The 16,915-nt window shown below is 41.9% G+C and overlaps 1 protein-coding gene across 1 annotated transcript in view; it reads left to right on the top strand.

Moving 5' to 3' along the window:
* The window catches only part of nlgn2b (neuroligin 2b), a 62,339-nt gene that overhangs the window by 39,179 nt on the left and 6,245 nt on the right, over positions 1 to 16,915 (top strand). The window contains exons 4-8 of the mRNA XM_062406900.1: positions 1,104 to 1,253; positions 12,480 to 12,665; positions 14,629 to 14,894; positions 15,072 to 15,225; positions 16,416 to 16,782. Of these exons, the coding sequence (XP_062262884.1) occupies positions 1,104 to 1,253; positions 12,480 to 12,665; positions 14,629 to 14,894; positions 15,072 to 15,225; positions 16,416 to 16,782 (1,123 nt within the window). The remainder of the gene's footprint in view (positions 1 to 1,103; positions 1,254 to 12,479; positions 12,666 to 14,628; positions 14,895 to 15,071; positions 15,226 to 16,415; positions 16,783 to 16,915) is intronic.

Here is a 16,915-nt window from a genome sequence, read left to right as displayed (position 1 = left end):
GAGTAGAATTTGTTACCACGGCAACAGGCATTCAGTGAGTCGGTGCAATGGAATGGCTGGTGCAGTTCTATTAGCGAGAAGCAGTTTCCATAGCGACTCAACATCGCAGCTGCCTATGCAAGAGTTTGTGTGTGTGTGTGTGCATGTGTGTGTGTGAGAATACGGTGTGAATCCTGTGTGAATTTGCGCGTTCATTACCGTACCTCGCTATGTATGACTTGCTCTGCAACATTTTCATATTTTTCATCCTCGCTATCACGCTTTTTTTTTTGTGTGAACCTCCCATCTACGTCTCTACCCCTGTCAGATCTCTCATGGTGCCCTATTTTCACCCCCCCCCCTCCCTTTATCTCTTGTTCCTCGCCTCCTATCTCTCTCTGCCTCCCCGTCTCCAAGTGCTGAAGCTCATCAGGGTAAACAGATGCCGTGGCTGTTATTTATGTTTCCACTTGGTCTGGCTTTCGTACAAATTATCCACAGGCCCTGCACAGTGCAGACGCTCAGCCTAACTGGCCTGCACTGGCAGCTCTCTCTGCCTTATCCACGCGCAGACACTCGGACCATACCACAGACACTGCAAGAGGGGTGGTTTCCGAGAGAGAGAGAGAGCGGCACCCTGTGCACATGCTGGCAGAGTGAACCATGGCAACACACTGATGGGCATAAAGATACCAATAACAAGAGTGCGCCTCAGAACTGGCTGCACCATTTGCTCCTCACATGGACAGTTTGGGAAGGTTCCATCACCGCACGAGATAGGGTAAATAAACATCACTGAAAAATATAAAGAGGATGAGCCCGGAAGGGCAGACTTAAAAAACTTGCTGCCAACTGAAACGCAGTCTACTGAACATGTCTGCATCTTTTTTATTCTAGTGACTCACTTGCTGTAGGAGGTTGCGAAATGCTCCATATGGATTTTTTACTGACAAGACTGCTGCAGTCATATAAATCTAAAGCTGTCTGATTAAACTGAGGAGACTGCCTGTTGCTTGCAGACACTTGAGCTTAGTAGGGATGCTCAAACATTGAATGTGTGGTAAAGAATTTAACATAAGTGAATTAACGTGATAATAATGTACATTTCTGTCTGTGTCATGTAGATATTCGGGATCGTCGCAAGAAGCCGGTCATGCTGTTCATCCACGGAGGCTCCTACATGGAGGGTTCAGGGAACATGTTCGACGGCAGCGTCCTTGCTGCCTATGGAAACGTCATCGTCGTCACCATGAACTATCGGCTTGGTGTGCTCGGTAAGTTTGTTTGACATGTTTCATCACGCAACTTACCTGTGAAGCCTGCTCTGTTTAAAAACTAGCGCACTATGGAAAGCACCCGATCCAGTAAGACTCCTTAAATTCAATCAGGCTGCATCAAATTGCACACGCGCATGAATATCAGTTCCAAAATGCGCCAGATTTTCTTCATCAAGATCCATGAATTGTTCCATTTAAAATATCAACGTCCGTTCTCACAACGTTATGTATAAAGATAACAAAATATGGGATATGTACATTTATCTGCATTCAGCAAAAGGTTTAATGGGTTCTTCATTAGGTCATGCCCCACCCCTCCTTCAAATGTCATCGAAATCAGTTCAGTATTTTGGTGTTCTCATGGGGTTATTGCAAAGAGTTTGTATTTGAAACAGATGCATGTACATAGCCGGCAGTCATAGTTGGAGATATAAAGAGACATATTACCCTTATAATAAATTTCCCTAATCCTATCCCTAATTTAACACTCAAAATAGCACATTATATAGCGTATACCTCCACCAAGGCCCAACAGTCCCCTTATGAAACCACTTTTTAATCTACGGAAATGTGGAAAAACTCCATTAAATTGCATCAAAACTTTATGAGTTCTTCGGGGACCCACACCACATCCATCCACTGAGAACAAATTGATATGGGTGTGAACAACCTCCTTTTTGGAGGTAATCACCAAACCCAAACGTAGAACCTGACCGGCCCTGACCAAATATGATTCATGTCATTTAGCAGAGGACACACCTCATAGCACCGTACTGCTCGACATTATATTACCGGAACTTGGAAACGTATTTGTACAATAACAATGTTTGTGTGCACAGTTGTACAGGGATATCAGTCAGGAAGTCATGCACATTGAGGTGAGAGTTAATCCTGAGTTATCATTTCTCCTGCTGAAGTTGCTCAGACATTCTCAGTATCTGTTCACTGTTGTTATTTCTGTGCAGCGGGGATTTCAGTAAAAGGCACAAACAGGTGTATTTAGAGTGTTCATTTACCCTGAAAATTGCGTTTTTCAATTAATTAATTGTTCTATTACCATGCACTACTGCAGAGAGAACTGACTTCAGAGAAACCAGCGAGCACTTAGTGCCTTCGGTGTACACCCATTGAAAAGGGCACTTTCAGTGTGCTTCTGTTGCTTTCAGTGTATTTTTGGATTATCTTAGAGTATTCTATTTGTCCATTCTGCTGGAGCTTTGCAGTGCTTGCATCGTCTATGTGTGTGTGTGTGTGTGTGTGTGTGTGTGTGTGTGTGTGTGAGTGTGTGCTGCTGGGTGTCAGTGGAGTCAAGTATTTACACTGGGCATCATCTTTTGGAGGTGTTTGCACAAAGACTATCTGTGTCAGTCATTGCAGTTGCCAGGTTGAGTAATCAGATCTTGTTTATTGCATCACGCCTGTTTCAACATATCAGAATAAGGATAAACAGAGAAAGGAGAGTAGTTTAGGAAGCCGTCCAAGAGTTGCAGCGAGGGTAAGCACAGGGTAACATGATCCAGACCGTTATTGACGGTGCCATTGGAGAGACACAGGGACAAGGGCAAACGAAGAGTTAGTGCAATGAGGCCCTGCACCTGCAGCGTCCTCCGGCTGGATATCAGCTTGTTGTGTCAGACAAACCGTAACTATTAAAAGTTCAGCGAGAGATTCAACCCTCTCAATCTAAAATCAGGTTTGTTGAGCTCCATGCATTGAATGGCATGCTCCTCAGAGCTCTCTGTCTCTCCTTTCCCGCTCCACCTTGTTAGAAGTTGGACGATTTGCATTGACATCGTCGCTGTGATTCATGTCGGAGATGTTTGAAGAAGTGCACTCATGCGCAGCGCAGCACGCACACACAGTCGTTAAAGTGCATGTACGTCGAGGTGGAGAGCGATCCTGCTGAGTGATTATGAAGGATGACGCAGTGTCCTCGATTCCTTTAACATTGTTGAACATTTTTTGGTAAGTGGGCGAATGTGTGCTCTCTCTCCCTCGGTCTCTCACTCACAGATATGCGTTAAATGGGTTACTGTACTAAGGCGATTATCCTTCTTTGTGTGTGTGTGTGTGTGTGTATTAGTGTAGCATAACCATGCATTTTTGCCTGTGTGCACGCCGATATCTCCCCGTGCATGTGACGTCGTGTAACTGCTTGGTTGCAGGCCGTGCGTAAAATATACATATGAATAATGCACCATACATGTGAATTTTTAATAGCACCCCACTCTGACACTGTGCATTTGAGTCAAAGTGAGAAACACAGCATACCGTATTTTAATAGTTTTTACCTTCTAATCTTTAGCATTATCCCGTACTTACGCACACACAGGAGCTTACACATGCCAACCTCATTTCATACGGTGCCTGTGCCTTTAAGAGAGTGATCGGGAGTTGGGAATAAGGGAAGAAGTGAGAGCAGGAAATAGAGACGGATGAGCGAGGGAGAGTCATGGAGAGACAGTGAGGGAAAAGGAAACAGAAGGGGGGAGATGGGAACAGTCTAAAAATAAACCATCAGAAATGCTTTTTTCAATCTGCAGTGATGCAAAGTATTCATTCAAATATAAGCTGCTGTAATGTGACCAGAGTGCCCTTTCATATGCTCCAACGCCTTATGCTTTTAATTCCAGTGCGACACAGACACATGTAATTTTGCAGCAGTTGAAATACATTCTGTAGTTTTCTCATTAATTTATGACGTGCTCCGTGGTGCAATAAAACGGGTGAATGAAGAGAAAATGTCTGCAGCGCACAGCCCAGGTCAGGCGCTGGGTGACAGTTGAGATTTGCGACTGCTGCTCGGCTCACCTTCTCCTACCTTCCTCCTGCTCCGGGCCCTGAGAGCCTTCTGATTTGTGTTGCATAGCCATCTGTTCAGACTAATTAACTAATTAACTAATTAATGAACTCTGGGGAAGGGCCCACCATCGTATGCTCCGGCAGTGAGAACATTTTTCACCTCCGGAAGAGAGATGAAACGCTTCTTCTGGAAACGTTTCTCTGCACTTTCTGCCTAATTTCAGCTTTTTACTAGTAAGAGCAACCGCATACCGACACATTAATAACCACAGCTTTTATACTGAATAAATGCAGTTATCAATTTAACATATGTTTGGATATCATCCTTCCAAAATGTACAGTTGTGCTCGGTGACACTTAGTGTATTTACATTGCCGTTACCTAAAAGTTGTGATAAAACATATTGAAAGTATAGTTCAGAACAAGCAGATTCTTCCATATTCTGAAAATGTGTCACCAAACATGATTATTTGTGGGGGGTTTTATTCGATTTTTACAAGCTGGGAACACAACATTAACATAGCATCCCCTTACTAAGTTGATTCAGTCAAAATGCCAGCAAACAGCTGCCTATTTATACAATAATACAAGCTTTTGTTTGCATTAGCATTTACAGCCCTGAGCTGCTTTTAAAATTCTTATAGCCTACAAGTTGCTACATGTCATATATGATTAAGATTAAGATACATTTATTTATCCCAAACACAATGGTGACTGTGGTCACCTGGAAAGTCACAGATTTAGTCCTTCTTGTTCTCTCTTTTGTGTCAACTCCCGCCTGAATGAATCATCTGTCTCTTTAGCTGCCGAATGCAAATATATGGGAAATTGATCTGATTATGTTGACTGCAAACAGCTGCCAATCACAGCTGGAGCAAGGTTGACAAGAGCAGTAAGGCTGAACATAGACGCCTTAGTCTCAGAATGGAGAGCCAAAACTATGACAGATGCAAAATGGCTCTGTAGGAGTTAGGTGCAGGCGAGAATATTCGGTGATTTTTCACACTGAGAGACATTTTTTAACAATACAGAAACTTTTTTATATAAAAATTATTGATTAGCACGGCTTATAGTTATTAGTCATTGTCGTTATTATGTTGCTGTTAAAACCGAAGTGGAAAAAAAAAAAGGTAATAATTTTTACATCCTACTATACGGAACGTCTGACCAACTATGATGGATAACTTAGTCAAAGAGAAATATCTAAAGCCTTAGAAATCCATATACCTATGTTAAGTAGAGACATTATTAGATCATGTAAATCTCTATTATATTTCTATTAAACCAAATCCAGGTCAACCATATTAAATACTTTTTCACATTATTATTTTAAAGTCTATATTTACCCATCAAGGACAGGTTGGTCATTAAAAGAAAGATGCGCTCATGTAGTAAACACCATTCTGTCCGTTACTTAATAGGCAGAATTTGACAGGCCTGTGCATATGAAAACATTTTAATGATGAGTCAAGTCAGTTAGCCTTGATAATCTATTCAAATCGTATGACCTCTTGTTCTAAAAAACATCCCTATTAAATGTGACATAAACAATATTTTTAGCCAGCACAGATTGTGTTCTCAGTTAATTTCTGCCTGCTGCCTTTTCACGACTTATTCATCCCTAAATACAAATGGAACGCACCTCCCACTCCCTGCACAGAGCCACAGTCCTCCCACTCTGTGAGCACTCCGCGGACTGAGAGGGCATCAGAGAGAAGTGCCTCGGCGGCGGTGAGATTGTGACTAGATTCACCTGCAAACCAAGATGTTGGGCCTTCAAATTAAATATAAAAACACTGGACAGGATTTCTTGACTTTGCCGAAGTGGCCGGTTTATGTTACATTGTTCATCCCCTATCCTGTTTCAGTTGATGATTGTGCGTGAGCTTTCTGCTTGTATGGACGCCAACGACGGATCCTTTCGTATTGGCAAAGTTCATATTGAACTCTAATGACTCATGGGTGAAATGACTGAAACTGACACCAGTCTGCATGCCAGGCTGCCAGCCAGCCGCGCAGCTGGAGTAGTCAAACACAAGCAAGATAATTAACGCAGCTACATCTTACGCACCATATAAAGTCAAGAAATCTGGTATGGAGACAGTTCTTCCAGCATGTCTATATTGTGTCCTTATTCTGACAGTTTTAAATCCAAAAGAAATCATTGAAAAAAAGGTCCATATAACTCAAGAATTCCTCATGCTGTTAAGCTTTCCTAGGTATCAAAGTGACCAAGAGATAATTATCTGTACATTCATGGATACACTGCAAACATGGAACTGCTATAATTTGCAACATTTCTGATGGTCCAATTTGGAAAAACCAAGAATATACGCTACAAAAACTAGGCTGGAGTTGTAGCCTACAGCTGAGTCAGTGACTGTGGCAACATGTGGAGCTAAGGCACAGAGGGGGCTGACAGTTTCTGACTGAAAGCCCCTAATTTAGATGATTTCTGAGTGGTTGACACTCATTTACAAAGATTTGTAAACCATTTCACTGATTAGATTGTTCAACCCACTATCTCTTACAGAGTAATCTTAATAGAGTAAAGGAGAAGGAGGTTAACCAGATAATGTAATCAAATACTATAAATACCAAAATACAATTATACATGTCTGAAGATGCCTCAGTATGACTAACCTTAAGAGAATCCCTTTAAATTGGGACCAGTGATAAAATATCCATCCATCTATGACCTATACTGCTTTACCTCTGAGGGTCACAGAGAGAGCTGCAGCCAATCCTAGCGGGCATTAGACAAAAGACAGGCTACACCCTGGACAGGCGACCAGTGTTACGAAGTGACAACATATACCTCTTTTAGACCGGATATGACTTTTTTGTAATCCTGCAAAAAACACTTGCCCAAAGAGGAGTTTGCCTGTTTTTTCTCAGTGAGTCATGTTTGACATCACCAATGCCCCGCAAATGGAGGCCCTCTCACTTTGCTGTGTTGCCAGATGAGCTTGCTCATCCATGTGTCACGTTTCCATCAGCGTCGATTAAAACCCAGGTTTACTGCACTCATTTGACACGGGAGTGAATGCAGAAGAAAAACAATCCCCTACAAACTGGGATTTGAACCTTCTTGCCGCCCCTCTGAAATGGTATCCACTAAAATATTTAGTGAACCATTCATCCAGTGTATGTTATATTGTTGTATGTTTGTGTTAATTGTCTGTTTTTTTCTGAAATTTTAACTTCTTTTCCAAAACTTTGAGCCGTCTTTGTGTCCGTGTCCCATTTAAAGCATCCAGCTAAGCACTTCAGATTTGCACGGCAGCCCGATTTCATTGCACAGCTTGGCTCCTTACTGAATGGACATGTGTAGTGAGCAAAAATTAAATGAGATTAGTAAGGTAATAAATACAATGACATTGGAAGCCCATGGGCGGTGTACTGAAAGCACGGCAGTTCCGCGGGAGGGAGCCCAATTACAGTATAATTTCATTTCTGCGTATACTTGACATACAGAGTGATACATAACTGAAATGGGCCTATTAGCTCTTCACATTGAACTTCCCGTGCCGGCGAGAAGACTTAACAAATTGTTGTAAAAAGAAAGATGATAATAATACAATGTGAAAGAGCAAGAGGCGTAGAAGAAGAGCTGTATATCTTTGAATAAGAACATTTAAATGATATTACCAGACTTTTACAATGTGGAAATAGCCGCCTCTAGGGGGCGTTAACAATGCTTTAGACTTTTAGTGTCAATATAGAAAGTGCCCTGTATTTCAGAAACCTCGTTATTTAAATTGCAAACCTCAGATTTAGTGTTTTTCTATTGATAGGACCTTTAATATCATCTCATAATTTGTTGTTAAGATCTCAGAAGATGTTTTTTATATGGTGCAGTGAAAGCTCATGTCATATTCATCCATTGTTACAATCATTTACAGTCCATGATCCTCAAGGTTACTATACAAATGCTGAATGATCAGATCGACTTCACTCCGATCATCGAAACACATCCTTTAGTCTTCAGGAGCTCACCATCTGCTAAGGCTAGTTTCCTTTTTTGGCAGCGCCTCTACTTTTCCTTGATCAAGTTAGTGACTCGTATACACACAGAAAAATTTGATGTTTCCCCCATTCCGTCACCTTTTCCATGTGGATAAAAAGGGCAATAACCTCTTTCAGATTTTTTTACATCTCTCCTCATCACCATTGAAATGATATCTGTCCTTTAGTTTATTCTTTTCACCTCTCTGGTCATTTAGGATCTAACGGTAGCTTTGGGCAGTGTTCGTTTTAATACCTCTTTTTATGTCTCTGGCTTTTTTTTCTCTTTTTCATCCCTACACACCCCTCCCTCCGTCTTTCTCCTCCGTTCACAGAAATATGCTCAGTGACCCACTGCAGTCATTCTGTGCAGTCCTAAAAATGACTCTGCAGATGCATGTTCTGTTCAGTAGTAAACAGTCAGATGACTCTGAACCACGCTTTAGCTCCGGTCTGTGTGTCTGTGAATAGTGCAGGCTTTTTGCCGAGATGTTTTGCAGAGGTGTAGAGAATAAAGCTCTTTATTATAGCACAAACATAATTTTAATATGGGGTTGTTGCCTCTCTTTGTATAATGCAGATCTCTTCTGAAATACGAAATAAAAATCCCCCTGATAAGAAGTTCCCTTCATGTATGCAGAACCATATCAGTATGGGATAACGGCTTTTGACATGACTCATACAACACAGGAAGACTAAGAGGCCCCGTTTTATGCTTTCATGATTTTCTGTAATCATGACATTGAAGGTCGTAGTTATTATCAGATGTTTTTGAGCTTGTTTAAACTTCCCTCCATGTGTTGCTCACCACACATCTGTTGTCTCCGAGCCATTCCTTTCGCTGTCTTCAGCCCCTATCTTTACTTAGAGGTTGATGACTCTCCTCACAGCTCCTTGGCCGTTACCTAAAGCAAGTGTTGAATATGCATGAGTTCAGCCTCATAAACTGCTTCTCTCAGCGCTAAAGTCAGTAGGAAGCCCAACTCAGCAGATGGGGGAGGGGGTGGAATCAGGACGAAAACTTACTGAGGAGAAAGAGAGGAGGAGGGAACTCGTTTGACTTATCTTTAATGGTGGGAGATAAACCAACCTCTCTTCATGTTGCCCTTGCAAAAAGAGGGATGGGAAGTGCTAGCTCGAGCTAGCATGCTAGCACACACACTCTTGCACGCGTGCTTGCGGTGACTTTGCCTCATGTGCTCATGTGCGCGTGCATGCACTTGTTTGTGCACTTGAATGTGGAAGTGCCCGGATTTTGTGTATGCAAGTGCTTTTGTGAGTGTCTGTCCATATCATTTTGCCTGAAGCTCTGGACAGTTGCCAGGCAACTGTGGCAGGCAGCTCAGCGCTCGGCTGGGCAGCCGCGGCGCAGACACTTCCACATGCCTATGGTTTTGATAAGAGACACAGGTCAGCACTGATACGCTACCAGGTCAGAGTCACATCAGGCTAAAAGCCAGTCAATTGCTGGGATGATCCACGGATAATACAATTACACAGAAACATGCAAACTATATCTTGATTGCTGGAATAATCCCTTTAAAGTAATTTCTGCTGTGACATTGATATGATTTAAACTAACAAGATTTCTTGTTGTTCTCTTTATATGTTTTGCACTCAATATTTTTCAATAAAAGAAATTATTATAAACTGAAAGATAAAAAATGATCTAAAACGATTTACCAGGGGGCAATCATACATCATCATCAAAAAAAACCTGCCACTTTACTGTACAACCCAAGTATATCCAAAATTATGAGCAACCGCTGCATATTCGTCACATTTATCACTCTCCAAGTTGTCGAATTAAAGTGGGAAAACATTTGTAATGATATTTATTCAAGAATTTGGACAGTCTGAATCATATGAATCATATTCGTGTCAGTGTAGTCCTCCAAAAAGACTTTAAAGTGCTGTTAGCGGCACTGAAAGTACAGGGAAGAGTGTGGAACGAGACGCGTGTGTCAGCCCGATGGTCTTAGGAAGGTCAATTTGGCAGGATGTCATCATTATCATCGCCTTCATTATCATCGCCGCCATCACATTATCATCATTAACAATAAAACTTAATCTGCTGCTCAGCACACTTGGAAACGTGCTGACTGTGGCCTCCTGCCATCTGTCTGTCTGTGTGGACTCCCTCTACTGTACTTTGCATCCGTCCTTTAGATGATGCCGGTGATTCAGCCACTTATGTGTCTTTTACAACTCCCACACACGGAAACATTGTGAATAATAATCACTGTATTCACCACAAGCATAAATGTCTGTTTATACCATGTAGAGTATATGCAGACACACTGACCATTACATCAGGACCTTGTGTATAGTGGTATATCTTGTTTATACTGGGTTTTACTGTACATATCCCAGCTAGTCTAAACATTTACTATTCAGCCACTTTTCCCATGTGGATAACATTGTTTCACTGTAAAGAGCTGCACTCTTAGTGTTTGCTAATGTCTGCACTCCAGGTTTTAAATTATTACTGAATATAAAACGATTCGGTTCAAACTACACATTTACTCATGCACTGTGTAAAGCAGCTATCCTAGGCCAAAATAAAAAAACATCCAGATCAGTCTGTTATGCCTTTTTGTTCTTTCCCAAAATATAGAGCAAATTAGGGAAGAAGTAGGCAGCTTTTTTCTCCAATGTCCCATTATTAAGCCGATCCGACCAATAATCTGAATAAGGCACTGCCATGTATACACCATTTTCTGATTTAACCTGAATGAGGTCATACTCATATGCAATAATCGAATTACGACGTGGAGTATTCTGACCTTAGTCCCATTATATAGACATGTCTATGTCTTAATCCCATTATAACGTGCTATTGGAGTTTTCACAGCATTTTCCACATACTGCAGACACCAACTGCTTAATGGCAGATTTCCTGGGTTTATTGGTTTTGCAGTTTTTGCAAAATTAGAAAAAAAACATCCAAATCTATCTAAGGTTGGGTCTTTAAACCTGGACGTAATCCAGTTAGACTATGCTTTGTAACAGGAATGTGAATGTAATATCCCATTAGCAACTCATGTATAGACCATAATTGAAATAGTGTCTTATTCTGAGTAAGATCCACAAATTGGCGTCCATGTAAATGCCGTCATTGTGACCCCCTGGCTTTAGTTTTGGGTACTGACATAGACTGTTTGTAAAGACGGATGACATGACAGCACCTAAAAATTGTCTTGATCGCCTCCTGGTGCCTGGCTGCAGTATACGTTATAAACGCTGCCTGATACATGTTTGCTGATAGTACATGGACCAAACCAATAAGTCAAAATACACGTCAAACATATTTTTTATCAAAGATGGTTTCCGTCAGGTTAGCTAGTTCTTATCACTGTGATCTGAGTTTGGTTTAAATGTATTATTTTATGCTTTAAAAATGGAAAGAAACTTCCTTGTTGACATCTGAAAGTGACTCTGGAATGGTTGAGTGAATGTAACGATTGGACCTTGATACTCAATTGCTACTGTGATAGGGCATGGGCCAGGCTAAAAAGTCAAATCGATACAAGATTCAGTATCCAGGATATATTCGCTCGTATCCAGGATATTTTGGCTTCATTTCTGAATTGGAAGCTGAGGCATGACTTCCATCTTTATTTACAGTCAATGGGAACTACTGGAAAATTCTGTCAATACACACGTGAGAGAGTGATGTAGAAAATCATTAAAACATACATTTCTAAGCAAAAGGAGTATTTTCTGTTACTGAAAATCAGGAGATGGCAGTTATTCTCAAAGATGCTTTGTTTTCATTATTTTTCATTACAACCTCCAACCCTACAATGACTTTTCTGAAGAGTGTGTAGTTAACTGAAATCGTTTTACATCTCTTCTCTGTATAAAGGTAGTCCAAACTGTCAAAAATGGGAGAATTTCCACGTTTGTTGCAGGATGAAATAGCTTGGCGCTGCTTGAAACGTGTGTAATCTCCTGTAATTCGCTCTTATAAGAAAAAATGATTCTCCTATGTGTGTTGTGCATGTGTGACATTTTGTTCAGTTTATTTTATCTTGTTGTGGGTGTGCACCTACCGTGCAAATGTGTATCCTGGAAGTAGGTGAAACATGCCTTCTGTTGCTCTCCTCTCTCTGCTGACAGGTTCTCTTAACTCTGTTGTATTTCCAGTGTGGGTATTAAAAATGAGTAATTTGGCAAGTTTTCTGTGTGAAATCTCTTCACACTTGCATCGAGTTGGAGGCCGACGAGTTCCTGACAATGACAGGATGCCATCTCCTGTTTATTTGTGATATTTTTTAAAAAGGCAATAAACGCTCAGGATTATGTTATCCTGTGCCGCTGGATTTATGCCCTGCTCCTCCGTTTGCTCATAAATCTGTGTTTTCTCTCCCTTTTTTCCCCTCTCTGTGTTTGTTCTAATTTACCCTGCAGGGTTTCTGAGCACAGGGGACCAGTCTGCTAAGGGGAACTATGGCTTGTTGGACCAGATCCAAGCCCTGCGCTGGCTCAACGAAAACATTGCCCACTTTGGAGGAGACCCAGAGAGAATCACCATCTTTGGCTCCGGAGCCGGCGCCGCCTGTGTGAACCTCCTCATCCTCTCGCACCACTCCGAGGGTAAGGTTCATCAGAACACTGTGGGTAGTGTATTTCATTACAGAGCAGGTTAGCACTTTCAATGAACAGCCTCAACCAGATAAGGGTACGTGACAATATTATTCCCCCAAGCTAAAGGATTCCATATCTAAAAAATCCTCCCTCTATATTCAGAGATGTATTTTTAAATATACGTGAAAATTGTCAATCTGGACTGAGGATGGAGTGACAAGATGGCTGATGCTGTAAAAGGTCTGCAATAATAGCAAATACACAATTTGTAATGGGGCTTATCAGTGAACTACATGGGGAAAACGTTCCTTCTTCAATAATCTTTCTCCAATCAAGTAAAGAATCTAAATAAATCGTACACTATCATTGGGCCGCCCTCGAGGCAGCGGTTTGGGAACCAGAACAGTACTGTATGCTGCAAAGGACTGTGTTTACTTTTTTTGAATGGTGGATCTCTAAAATACCCAGCAGATGCATGATCACTAATGCTGTGATGTGATCTTGGTTGGCAGAGCTCAGAAGGGGAACTACAGTTCATCCTGTACAAAGAACTCAGATTACGTTCTTACTGAACTGTTAACCTTCACCTTGTCCTGGCCTGACTGTGGACACATAAAAACAGCATCTCTCTGTGCTGTATGAAGCCGATTCTCCTCAATGTGAGGGAAGAAACAACTTTTTATAGCTGTCGTGAATCCGAAAATATTCAGAAATATAAGGGAAAGAAGCCAGTTGCTGGATGTATTGATTCCTGACAAACACCTATATGATCAAACTATACTCCAATTCCAACAACCAAGATTAATGTTGTATTATTACAAGAATAAAGTCCTGATTTAATGAATAGAAAGCACACGGTTTTAAAGGACCTTAGTTCCCCGGCCAGGCAGACCTCGTTGATGGCTGATTAGTTTATTCAGGGTGAAGCTAGCAGAGGGACAAGAGAAAAACAGGGACAAAGATCAGGGACAACTTTTTGGGTACAATTTTGACTAAAATTAACATTGTGACTATATTTTTGTAAAATTCCAACCCTTTTCCTGTAAAATTATCAAATTATCAAATATATTATGGCCGCATGGAATTTAGCCTTTAGCTTGACAGACTGTCAGGCGCTTTGCATAAAAGCCTCAGCTAAATGAAATGTAATTGTTATAGCGAGTTCTTTCTCATGTTAACAACTGCTGCAATCTTAAATAAATGATCATTCACGTTCACATTATACATTGTTATGCATATGTAGATTTGTAGCAAAAAAAAAAACTCTGCTCGATTTTGAAGGCTTTAACACTACAAAGGGACGGAAAAGTTGGAGGGTGATGAGTTTTTTCAAGGTACTGTGTGCGTGAAAGTGTGTGTGGGAGAGTTTGTGTGTATGCATGCACGGGTGTGTGTGCGCGTGCGTGTGTGTGTGCAGAGGAGAAATGAGATGAGCAGTGGAGCTGGAGCTGCAGCTGAGAGGCTTCTTAATTGATTTCACAGGGAGAGGAGCGGGGGTGGGGCACATGCAGAATATGGGGGGGCTTAATTATTAATGACAGAATCTGCAGATAAAACAGAGGGACAGCAAGACACTTTACATAACAGTGCAGCGGTGCAACAGTGCGAGCAGTTTTCTTTCTGTCTCCGTCTCTTTTTCTGTCTGTCTTTATTTATCCGACAACAGCCATCAAGCCATTTCTCCCTCTGCTGTCTCTCGTCGTATGCAATGCAAGCACTTGATTTTCCTACACTAATATTCATAAAGACTTTCAGCAGGATACCTGCTCCATCTTGCTTTGTATGTACTGTAATACTCTACAATCGCTCCTCCTCCAACATATGCATTATTGAGTGCTCTCACCCTGCAAAGCCTTGAAGGCCCCATCAGCTGCTAGCAAAAGTATGTCAGAGGGAAGAAAGCTGAGTTAAACTGAGAGAAAGAACAAGTGACCGTAGCTTCTCTGCTGTATATGGTCCTGCTCGTCCCTAGGCCTATTCCAGAGGGCCATCGCTCAAAGTGGCTCCGCCATCTCCAGCTGGTCAGTCAACTACCGACCGCTGATGTACACAAAGATCCTGGCGAAGAAGGTTGGATGCACTCTGGGGGACATGGCCGAGTTGGTGGACTGCCTGCGGAGGAAGAGTTTCCGGGAGCTGGTGGACCAAGACATCCAGCCGGCACGCTATCACATCGCCTTCGGACCCGTGGTGGACGGGGACGTGGTGCCAGATGATCCTGAGATCCTCATGCAGCAGGTCAGAGCTGCTTTCTCTTTGTATCGTCCACTGAAGAACTGCTTTGCTTTTTCGGCGCATCATTTCCTCGCTGTTGGCATGTGAATACAGTTTTCCCCTGACTTCTGCTAATTAGAGTTAATGACTGTAGCATTCTGTTTTGTGACGGCGTGCTGTGTGTGTTTGTCATGACACCAGGGCGAGTTCCTCAACTACGACATATTGCTGGGCGTCAACCAGGGAGAGGGCCTGAAGTTTGTGGAAGACAGCGAAGGAGAAGATGAAATCTCGGCAGCATCATTTGACTACACCATCTCTAACTTTGTGGACAATCTGTATGGATACCCTGATGGTCAGATCCAGTTTTACCTTCACATTATTCACTGATTTAAAGATCAAACCTGCTCTTTTAGACCTGCCAATGAGAAGTCCTAAAAATGATGCTCAATGATGCTTTCAGTGTTGAGCAGAGCTGGTTAAAGTCTTTTATTCAGACCCACACATTTAAGAATCTGAGGAAAACTTATGAAATTAAATCAATTTGACACAAAAAAAGGTTTAAAAATCAGATTAATGAAAAGTTGCATTTGCCTACATATTCATGAAAGCCTGTTTGTTTTAGAAGGTCGTCTCGCTACGTCTCTTTTTCTCAACAGTGTTGCAGTGATTGCACTCAAATTTCAAAAGTTGTATTTTATTTTTCAGAAGTAGAGTTGAACAAATAAAGATGTGGCAGGTTTGATATTAGCATTACCGTTTTTCTGACTGCTGCAGAGTAGATTACATTTGTAAGGACAGTAATGTAACATGCGCCTTCAATGATTTACTGCTGTATGTAGACAAGCTAATAGGCAACACTAGCCTGCTAATGTCATTTGACAAAAGCAGTCCTCATGTCCCCTGCTTTAAAGTCATGGATTGTGCAGATCCTCTTTGCTTATTGATTTGCTGTGATGGAATCACCTGTAGGACATAAGATAGCATTGATTTTATAATATAAAGCAGTGTTCACAGTAACAATGTTCATGATGCTTCCCGAGCAACGGCTCTGGTCTGACTTCATTGGTGCAGTACCAGGCCTCACTCGTATGTGCTGAGTACTTTAACCCAAACGCTCCTGATTCACTTTGAATGAGAGGATGCATGCATTGCCAAACGGCAGCAACGGAAGCATCAGCCAATCAAATCCTGTTAAAACAAACACTTAAGTGCAGATGACAGCCAATCAAAACACAAATGAGGAAGCAGAGGCGGTGGTAGTAGTTTCAATTTGCTGTATACTTTTCTTTTGCATTGCATTGACAGCTAATTTGGCACATTCGCTTGAAAGCCAACTATGTTGTGTGTCCCAAGCATGAAACTATAAACTGGAACAGGTCCATCATCAAGCGTTAACACTACACATTAGTGAGTCCAGCGTGAAGCTGAAGACCAGTACATTGACAGAAAGTGTTTAAAAAATCCAATTGCCATGTTTCAGAAAACCACTCACCCCATGAATATGTAGATTACATACTCATGTTCCTTCTGGTTTCTTCCCAGGTAAGGATATCCTGAGGGAAACTATAAAATTCATGTACACTGACTGGGCTGACAGGGACAACAGTGACATGCGGAGGAAGACCCTCCTGGCTCTGTTTACCGACCATCAGTGGGTGGCCCCAGCTGTCGCCACTGCCAAGCTGCACGCCGAGTTCCAGTCGCCTGTCTACTTCTACACCTTCCACCACCATTGTCAGACCGAGGCCAGGCCGGAATGGGCAGACGCAGCACACGGAGATGAGATCCCCTATGTGTTTGGGATTCCCATGGTGGGAGCCACTGACCTGTTTCCCTGTAACTTCTCCAAGAACGATGTAATGCTCAGTGCTGTGGTCATGACTTACTGGACCAACTTCGCCAAGTCAGGGTTAGTAAAGTGCCAGATTTCATTGTGTGGAAATGTACGATTTTGAACAGTTTAAAGTCACAAGTGAAGTTAGTAGTTGGGTGAGTTTTGGGCAAACGGAGCCTGAGAAAGAGCACACTGTCTGTGAGGCTTG

Source organism: Platichthys flesus, chromosome 15 (genome assembly GCF_949316205.1).
Source record: "Platichthys flesus chromosome 15, fPlaFle2.1, whole genome shotgun sequence".
Taxonomy (NCBI): Eukaryota; Metazoa; Chordata; class Actinopteri; order Pleuronectiformes; family Pleuronectidae; genus Platichthys; species Platichthys flesus.
Note: the sequence above shows the minus strand (reverse complement) of the source record. Positions and strands in the feature narration are given on the sequence as shown.